Genomic DNA, 10,653 nt, shown 5'->3' on the forward strand with positions numbered 1-10,653 from the left:
AGGACGGAGGATATAGCGGGTTACTTCTAATGCCTGCACTACACTCTCGGAAGTTGTCCGAAGTTAAAGTGGGGGTAATTCAGTCGACTTGGCCAGCTTCAAGCGCTTCCGAACATTGTCGGCAAATGGACCGAAGTCGGAGCTGCTCTTTCGAGCGCGAGCGGTGAGATACTTCTCCTTTCGCTCTCTCGCGTGTTAAGTGACGAGAGTGAAAGTGATAATGATATGGTTTTTCGCAAACTGAGATAGAACGAGTAACTCGGTTCAATTTCAGTATGCGCGTAGGTGTCCTATGGTCAACACGCATGACGAGCGCTGCATCGTGGTCACGTGGTCAAGTTATAATACCACATGCTTATCGAGGACTTGAACAGACTCTTACTGACATCTTTAAATATTTTAGGGCACCAAAAGGGATTAATTCTATTTTTGATAGTATATCGTTATTATATTTTTTTCATATAAAACTAAATAATTTAAAAATTATTAGTGGTACTTGATTTTGTTAAAAAAAATTGTTTCGAATATCCTAATGTATTTTTCTAGATCTGTTTATATAAATGTCACACCATAACGAATTCTTATTTAGAATCGATGGCGACAAATTCTAGGATAGTCACAGATGTGGTGTTCGTATTCTGAAGTATCATTTTTATACCTTATGGCATTTTGCAAAAGCCGACAAAGATTTTGCGAAAATTGAATATTTACGACCGAAAAGTTTTCACTGATATTGTATTGGGGAGTGCCCACACAAACTTTTATAATTATCAGTAGCGTAATTTTAATAATATGACAATTTAAAAATTGCGATTATTTGGCACATTTTTCGATCGCGCGCAAATATGCCAGCTGTACGTGACAGCAGCCGCCGTGCGGACATCGTTCACGGCCGCCGTCCGGATGGCATATGAAATTTGTGTAGAGCGTGAGAGTGTAGTGCAAGCATTAGAATATTACTAGAAAAAAAATTAAAGTCATGGTTTATTTTATTATACGATATAATTTCAAGTCATTTCAAATATTATTCTATAAGAAGTAGATCTTAGTACATTATTGCTTTGCAATTTAATTTGCCGTCTTCCAAAAAAATTCTAGAAAAAATAGGTCTTAGTTACATTAAAAAAAATATTAGTAATGAGTGGCGCGTATAAAAGTAGCCTAAATGAGACGTTTACGGTTAGCCTAAATTTGTGGCAGTGTGGCCGCTTTTTCAGTTGAACTTCGGTTTGGACAACTTCCAGAGAGTGTAGGCAAGCATAAGAAAAATCGAGCTAGGTCATTTATAGTGATATCTATTAATTAAAAGTTGTGATATTAGTTTATAATTAATAAAATAGATATCACTGATTTACAGATTTCAGTCTGGTATCTGACTAATTAATAGTTGTTGTATAAACATAATTCCGTTGTAATGCAAAATATATGTCACTGATTAACAGACTTTTATAATGTAGTTATTGATTATGTTTATACTGCTCTGTCATGTTACAAACTTAATAACAATTGAAGTAATGTCATTCATTCCCTTCGTAAAAAAATCTTTAGCTATTTCTGATGATATATGCTCTTTTTGCCTTTCATTGGAATTTTAGAATAAACTCAAGTTTTATTGTAAAAAAATAAAAATCTAGATAAATTTACAAATTTATCAGATTGCCTTTACTACTTTTGTTCAATTATATTTATATTATATTAAAAATATTTATTAATTTTTAATGAACAAATAGGACAAAGAGTATATTAAAACATTAAAAATATATGGTGGTCAAAGTGTTTTATTTGATAACATATTATTACATTTTTCACAATATTTTCAATATCGTTCATCTTTTTTAATATAATAAAGACCACAATTAAATACACATATTTCGTTTCAAAGCTTCAAGGTACAAAATCAACATTTACAAATATCCGACACAAAATTCGAACAAAGCTCCCGTAATAATAATATATATAAATTGTTCATAAGAAACCGATAATTATCACCGACATAAACTAGCCGTTCATGACAAATAAGCATTGAGACATATACAAACAAATTGTTACTTTAAAAAAATAGCACAAGTACACAATCACTATAATCATACAATAAGTAAATATAATATTATACGATAATAATGACGAATCTAGAACCATACCGATATCAACAATACTTTAAATTATGATGAGGAATATAGTTTTGAAGAACGTTATTTGAATTTGCGGTTAGAATAAATATTTATTGCTTTTATCATTACCTTATAACATAATAATCTAGATATTTTTAACGAAGTTTTTTTGTTGTTTTTATTTTGAAGTTAAGTTTTATAAATTAAGCTCTGATCGAATACATGAGTAAATATTTTATAATGTATATAAATATTAAAAGGGATTAGGAAAAATATCTTCTTGAACTATCTAAGACACATCGGTTTTTTTACATAAAGCACTTAAATCAGAAGCGAAACACGTCAGGTAAATTTATAAAGGCGTTCAGTATAAAAGTGCATGGCGCTTATTTATGGATAACGTTGAATATTGTCATGATGTTGAACTCAAACGGTGTAGAAAACAATAAGCCATAGGCACTTCATGGAGAATGAAAGTAATTTGGATGATATTATAATAAAATATAAGATGAACAACTAATTACATGTTACAACCCTGAATAACATTCGTCTCTATCCTTATAATAAATAGTATATATTAAAAAAATCAATACTGGTGATGCTGATGTCTTGTATGTATCATAGTGTGCACGTCTAACAACAAGAACTATAAAAATAGAAGTTTCTATTATTGTATCTAAGGAAATATCTACATTTTACGATTAACATTTTTGGAAAAATATATGTATACGTTTTTATCCTAAACTATATATGTATATATATATATATATATATATTATCCATAAGTGAAGTGAGCAATCCATAAAAGGGTTAATTCTATTCATTTTTGTGGTATATTATAAACAAATAGGTTTACATGTATAAAAAATTAAACGAATATTGGAACACAGCTACATTATTTTATCATATATAATATAATATTAAACATCGTAACTATTAAACTTATACAATATAGCAATGGCACGTTAAATTAATATATTTCATAATTATAATATATGCATATGATACAATGATATTAAAAATTAGCGATATGATACAATGTCAATCAAATAGCAAATAGTAAGAAGTATGATAACATATTAAGTTGTTTTGATCCATTTGTATATTTATATATATATAAATAGATAATAAATCATTTTAGATACAAATTAATATTAAAAGAACAACATTTTGATCTAACTACGACTTGCCCGCAAAATAATCGTAATATATTTATAACAAATAATCGTTTAAAATAATTTCACAAAATATGCTTCGTTATCAAATAAATAAAATGCTGCAAAACGTTTGACTTAAAAATAGCCCATATATGCGCTGTACAAGGAACAATTTACACAATACAATAATCAGACTTTCATTACTGTATCAGACTACAACACATCGAGACTGTAGCTCTACCCATACAAACAATATAGGCTAGTTTTAGAAGCACTTTGCGTGTTAACATCAACGACAATAGGTATAAACCATTATAATTTTCCATCATAGAGATAAAATGATACGTCCGATGAGTGATTTGGTTATGAATGGTAAACAAATTAGGATGAATCTTCACTTTGCGTGTTTCAAACGTGCTCTAGCTTCAATGTATTGAGGGTTGCATGCGGCTTCTTCCATTTTATCGTGTCCGTTCTTTGACATAGACTCTTCGAGTCGTTTTGCTCTCTCAGCGATTGCTCTTTCTAATTCTAAAATACAAAATCATAACTATTAATATACACATTTACTTTAAAATAAAACAGATTATATAGATCAAAGTATTACCAGGCGTTTCTTTGTTGTCTTTCACTTGATTTATAATCTGCTTCTCCTTGTGCTTCGACAGAGCCTTTTCCAATTCACTCTTTTGGTTCAGTACATTTTTACCACTGAAATATTAAATTGAACTATTATATCACTCAGTTAAATTGGCTTAATTATGTACTATTACATTTATATGTTGCTTTCACAATATTGCATTTAATCATATGATTGCATACTTTCTCATTGCAATTCGATTAAATTACATGTCATAAAAAAATTGCTTACATTTAGTCTCAATATTTAACAATAATAAAAAATAATGAATTTAATCTCATTATACAATAATATTATTTCTTTATATATAAAAAATCAGCTGTTAATACATAAAAGTAGTTTAAATTAAACGAAAGTTTACTATATTTATTGTCCATGAAAAATATTATTTACTAAGCTATAAATGAAAATACAATACATTTTATTTTAATATTTATAAGCAAAAAAAAATATTATTAATAATAAATAAATTTAGCCAAGTTTAGAACCATTTATAAAATAATTATAATTTCACTCGCATCTAGCTTCTGTGATTATTCTAAATAATAATAAATTATTTAATTTTACTGATTTATAATAAATAGCTGTATATATTACATGATTTTTAGATAATATTATCCGATATATAAATTTTAAAAACATCACAAAAAGTTAAAATATTTAAATTTCTTATAGGCACCGAATTTAAAACCCTCGTATTAAAAAACAGTGTAAACAAAGTAAATTCAAATCAAAATTCAGTTTCAACTTACTTTGACCTACACTTTTATGTCAGAAGTCTGTAGTAATATCGGTAAGGATAGCTATCATATTATTTAAATATTGTGATATTAGAGTGCAAACACTATGGAGCAATATGATAGATGCGACGTTTGTCTGTACTTCTTCTTCCACTTATTTTCCATTGAGAGATAAATTGGCTAAGTATGTATTTGGACTTGAATATTCTGGAACTATAATAGTTTTAGAACTTTCATTAGGTTAGGCTTGGGTTTGAACAAATGGACGTTTCGCAACTGTAAAATTGAGTAGAACAGCATATAATTTCACTAGCATCTATCAGTTAAATTATATTTTTACTAGTAGAAATATATATGTAGTGTTGAAAATATATTTGGAATTAATTTATTACCATTTAATTTTACTAGCACCTCAAAAATAAATTATATTTTCACTGGTAAAAATATATTCCGATATGATTTCAATGAATTGACATATTTAACAAAATATTTTCAGGATAGATTTGAGATTTAGATTTTCTTTGAAGGATAACTCGAGAATTTCTGGTTTAGAATCAGAGACGTCATTTCAACTTTTTCCAGGGAGGAAGGTGATTGAGGAGAATTAAGTTTCATAGAGATTTCATAGCAGCATATAATTTCACTAGCGCATACCAGTTCAATTATATTTTCGTTTGTAGTATCTACTAGTGAAAATATAACTTTACTAAAAAATATACGTTCATTGTAACATTTATACATCGCATGTAAATAGATAATGATAATTATGTAAATGTATACACGAGACGAGACCCAAAAGTAACGAGACTCAGGCTGTGGCGGGAAGGGGCGTTAGGCAATCAAGTGGTGGGGTGTTGTAGAGGGGACCAGTATGAGTCATTATGCGACGTTTAGTCGCCGTGAGAGTACTCGTTCATGCGTAGCATTTTTTTACCAAAACAATTTTTTTCCATGTGGCGAAAACTGCGTCTGTTGTTTTTTGTTGGAGAAAACGGCTGCAATACTCTTTTAATGCTTCAAACAGCCTACAAGAATGAGTCTGGTTTTCGCGATTTAAAAGGAGCGAAATGAAGATTGAAGAGCAACCTCGTTCCAGCGCCCCTTAATTTCAAGATATGTCTGGAATGTCATGGAACTCAATTCAGAGGATTTTTTTGATAATTTGCACATGAGAAGAGTTACAGCCACATTTGTTTCTCGTCTCCTCGCTGAAGATCAAAGGAAGCGTTGTTTCCAGGTCTGTCATGAGTTGAAAAATCAGCTGGAAGAGGACCCAGACGATCCTGAAACCAAGCAACAATCAAGCCAGTGGAAGACGGCTCACTCTCCTCGTCCAAAAAAAGCACGTCAGGTGAAGTCAAACATCAAGACAATGCTCATTTGTTCTTTTGATACCAGAAGTGAGGCACGTAGAGTATGTTCCTCCAAGCCAAACAGTTGACCAACACTACGTGGAAGTATTGAAATGTTGAGAGAGAACATCAGGAAGAAAAGGGCGAATCTTTGGCGCACAGGGGATTAGTTCTTCCATCATGACAATGCATCGGCTCGCACCGTGTTGTCTGTGAGGCAGTTTTTGACCAAAAATGGAATGACATTGATTATTCATTTGCTTTACTCAGCTGACCTGGCCTTTATGACTTATTTTTGTTCCCTAAACCTAAAAGGGACATGAATTTTTTTTCCATTGTTCAAAACAGCTCTGGAACTCACATTATGTGAGTTCCAGAGCTGTTTTGAACAATGGAAAAAATGTTTGGACAAGTGCATGGTGGTCAATGAAGAGTACTTTGAAGGTGATCAAACTTTGGCGTAAAAATATTGTAAAATAAAAAAAGTCTCGTTATTTTTGGGTCTTTCCTCGTACTTCATATGGAAAAGTTGAAATCGTATAATTTTACTAACACCTACTAGATAAATTATTTTCACTGTTAAAATTATATACATAGTGGTGAAAATCTGTTCCGATATGATTTCACTGAAATGACATGTATTAAAAATATTTTCGCGATAGATTTGAGACTATTTTTTACCATTTTATTTAAGGGATAATCCGATAATTTTAGGTTTAAAATCAGGGACGTTAATTTACCTGTTATGTAAAATAAATGTAGCTATTCCATTAGGATTCATAGTATTTAATTAAAATACATGCATTTTTCTGGGAAAATTCAATGAAGGCAAATTCCCCCACCTACCCCTTCCTAATGACGTCCCTGACCAAGCTGCTTAGAAAATAGAAAAAAGAGACACACTACGATCTTTTCTTTTTTTATTTCATCTTTTCGACAACTGTGGAATGGTAAACGACTAAGAAAGTGGGTTCAGATGTTTCTGTTACATCACTTTTATTTTAAGAGTTTACGGTGAATAACATATCTATACTTCTACAACTTTTCTACAGTTTGTGCTGTGAAAAAGTTTAAGAAAATTAATACTTTCGTACTCCTACGAAATTCTACATGGCCCCAAGGGTCGTATTTTGAAGCAGATTATTTCTGAGACGTATCTTGTAAACAGTTTTCAAGAGTATACTAACATCTTTTGATTGAACATCAGCTCCCTGTGCAAATCTTGGCGCGGAGTACTCTCCAGGCAAGGGTTGATGAGTCTCTTCGGTGCGATGAGACCACTTCCATCACCAGCTCCGCCAGCAGCCGTCAGGGTCCCTCCACCGTTTCCCTCGTTCAGCACCATCACTCTACCGGGATTTGGAACTGAAAAATAAACATTATAAAATTAGCACATGCTAATTAAACGCTAGCATAATTACGTTTAAGGTTCGATCGTCAAACGGGGGTGCATGCAGTGCTCAAAACCCGGCCAACCGGCAGCAGGCGAATCTGAAAATTGGATTGACCTACAAACCGGTAGGTATTAGAACCATGCATATACATATGTCAAAGGGCGAACGAATGGCTCTTGATTGAAACGACAGGGAATTGATCTAAAAATAGTTTAATATAATCAAGTCGCAAGCTTTATGAGTGCTGAAGATGTATTATGTTATGAAGAATAGGTAGACTTTTTGTACCATTGAAGTATGATATAAATATGTAGATCAAACGAGGCAAGAGCGGTTTGTCATGCAAATGGGTATTGCAGTCTCTGTGAATGTATAGAAATATATTACAACGTGTCCATAAATCAATTCAAATGAGAACCCACATAAATAAATTATGGCGTTCGTATTTGGACAAATAGAGGTTTCGAAGAGTACATGCAAATATTTAGGGGATTTGCAAATTTATGGTATTACGGATGTATTTTAAGTGCTTTGTCATGTATCGTTGAAAACTACTAAAATTATTTATTATGTAAAAGTAAAGACCTATTATTATGAATAATTTAATATTTCAATACGCAGTTTTTTACGATTTATATTAACATATTTTATTGTAAATATGCAAATACTAGAATATTATAAAATATAAAATTACATTGTGATTAAATATAATTTAAATATAATCGAAATTTACATGAATAGGTTGGAAATGAATATAAAAAACACACGAATCAATGTTGAAAATTTATATTTTTAAGAACAGTGATTTAATTGTATATAGATAATAAATATTTATATAATAACATACTGTCGGTTTTTATAAACTGCAACATTATTATTATTATTTTTATGCATCACAATAGAGGTTAAGAATTTGGTATAATTATTATATAATGACTTACTACTTATTATTATTTAACTATTAAGATTCATTGGTCAAATATTACGAGTCAAAAATAATTTCTAGTTCACGCAATCATTGAGATGACTGAACTGATTATTATGTATTTTTAAGAATAGGTAAGTATTTAATTGTATATTGATAATAAATCTTATTATAATAACATAGTCAGTATTTATATAAACCACAAAATTACAATTATTATTATTATGTATCGTAAACTATTTTATTAAAATATAACAATACAACAGTTGTTTACCATTTGGTTTAATTTATATGACTTACTACTTATTATTTAATTATTATTATAATATTCAGTCGTCAGTTAAAAATTAGCAGTCTAAAAATAACTTCTAGTTCATACAGATCAATGTACATAGAAGACTTAAAACTGATTATTATATACATATATTTTTTAATTGTACAATATATCGATAAAAAAATAAATAATAATAATATACTGTCGGTTTTAATAAACTGCAACATTATTATTATGTATCATAAGATATTTTAATGAAATTTAACAATACGATAGTTGTTTAGCTTTTGGTTTAATTTATATTATTTAATTATTATTATAATATTGTTTTTGTTGTTAAGCGCAGTATTTAATAATCAATCAATTTTCAAACTATTTAGTCATTAGTAAAATATTAGCAGTCAAAAAAATACTTTTAGTTCACGCATATAAATTTAAAGACTGTATTAATTATTATAGACATATTTTTAATAATAGTAATTTATTTTTAATTGTACAAAACACAGTACACTGTCGGTTATTATAAACTACAACATTAATATTATGCATCATAATCTATTTTAATGAAATTAAACAATAAAATAGTACTTAAGCTTTTGGTTTAATTTATATGACTTACTATTTAATTATTATTGCAATATCAGAAACAACATTTTTTTCCTTAGATAATATTCAAATAGCATAGTTTTCTTAATAAAAAATCAGGTTTATTAATTCATTCTTTAATGATTAATAATTATTTCTAAATAGTAAGAATCATTTTAATTTTATTAGCACTTAAATATCATACAATTTTTAAAATATTTGCTCTATTCAAATATTTTTTTATTACACTATTTCATAGTAACGTAACATTAAAAAAACACAAATCAAGTATTAAAATATATTTTATATTGAACTATATTTATATAGCATATTGATCCTTATATAGCAAAAAGTCTGACCAAACTTATTTCATATCGAATGTACTATGCACATACATAGTATTATTCATATGGAACACAACCTAAATGTCTATTTCTAATATCCGACACCGAAGAGAAAACTTTTCAAAGCTCTAAGAAAATCTATCATTAAATACAAAAGTTCACAACTTAATACCAGATCAAGATTTCAAAAAAAACACTTTCATGTCAGATCCTTATATAAAATATTTTTTGAGATCCTAAGGCTTTGATTATACTATTTTATATAATATTTTCAAAGCATCCCTTATGCAAATATGTAACACAGGAAAACTTATATTAAAATATTTTTAAAATTTCACCAACATACCGTTTTCAAACAGGTACATTTTCTCCAATATCGAAGGTGAAGGATGACACGTCGGTCTTTGTATATTTTCTCCAATCATAATAAGTAAATATTTAATAAATTATTTTTTTAATATTGTTTACAATATTAATCGGTCTTAGAAACACTCATATTTAATTATAAAATTGATCGTCATTATTTATAATAATTCGTAAAATTATCCGGGAAACGTCCGATTCAGACGGTGACTCGGGGTTAACTGTGTACTTTGTTTCAGACTCTGAAACACACTGTTTACACGGTGGTGCTGTTACCAAGTAAGTACGAACAAACACTATAATTCTCCTATGATATAAGTCGTAAAAATGTGTTTTAAAACACTGATGAAAAACGAAAAAATGTGTAAACAAAAAAAAAATTATCGCGCGTGCTACATATAATTATAACTATTAGATAAGATAAACATAACTATGTATATTTTGGTAAGTTTAATTATAAATATAAGGAAGATTTTTTACGCATCCAAAATTAAAAATATCTGTATACATAATTTTAGAAGAAAATAAATATATATGAATCTATGAGACACGTGGCTAGAATTAAACCAACATTATAATAAAATATATAGCCTAATTTTAACATAGTATAATAAAAAAAATAAGTTATCGTCGGTTAAGTACAACAAGACAGTGCATATATTTGTTTTAAATACAGCTGTATATAATACAAAAATGCTACGGTCAATGTCATTATATTATTTACTAGTTTCGTAAGTTTGTAAAATGACCAATTCAACTCATAATATA

The 10,653-nt window shown here is 28.9% G+C and overlaps 1 protein-coding gene across 4 annotated transcripts in view; it reads right to left on the reverse strand.

Moving 5' to 3' along the window:
* Positions 1–1,760: 1,760 nt before the first annotated feature.
* LOC148231121 (protein FAM107B) overlaps positions 1,761–10,653 on the reverse strand; it is a 70,487-nt gene continuing 61,594 nt past the window's right edge. For 3 of the 4 annotated variants that reach the window (XM_088195014.1, XM_088195013.1, XM_088195015.1), the window contains exons 3-5: positions 7,188–7,365; positions 3,876–3,979; positions 1,761–3,799 (exon numbers count right to left, since the gene is read on the reverse strand). In XM_088195014.1, the coding sequence (XP_088051140.1) occupies positions 3,663–3,799; positions 3,876–3,979; positions 7,188–7,345 (399 nt within the window). In that variant the 5' untranslated portion in view covers positions 7,346–7,365 and the 3' untranslated portion in view covers positions 1,761–3,662. Of the gene's footprint in view, positions 3,800–3,875; positions 3,980–7,187; positions 7,366–9,868; positions 10,116–10,653 lie in introns of those variants that run through there. The other variant, XM_088195012.1, reaches the window with a different exon arrangement.

The sequence above is a fragment of the Plectrocnemia conspersa genome, unplaced genomic scaffold (assembly GCF_051122295.1).
Source record: "Plectrocnemia conspersa isolate PC_06_02 unplaced genomic scaffold, ASM5112229v1 ptg000010l, whole genome shotgun sequence".
Lineage (NCBI taxonomy): Eukaryota > Metazoa > Arthropoda > Insecta > Trichoptera > Polycentropodidae > Plectrocnemia > Plectrocnemia conspersa.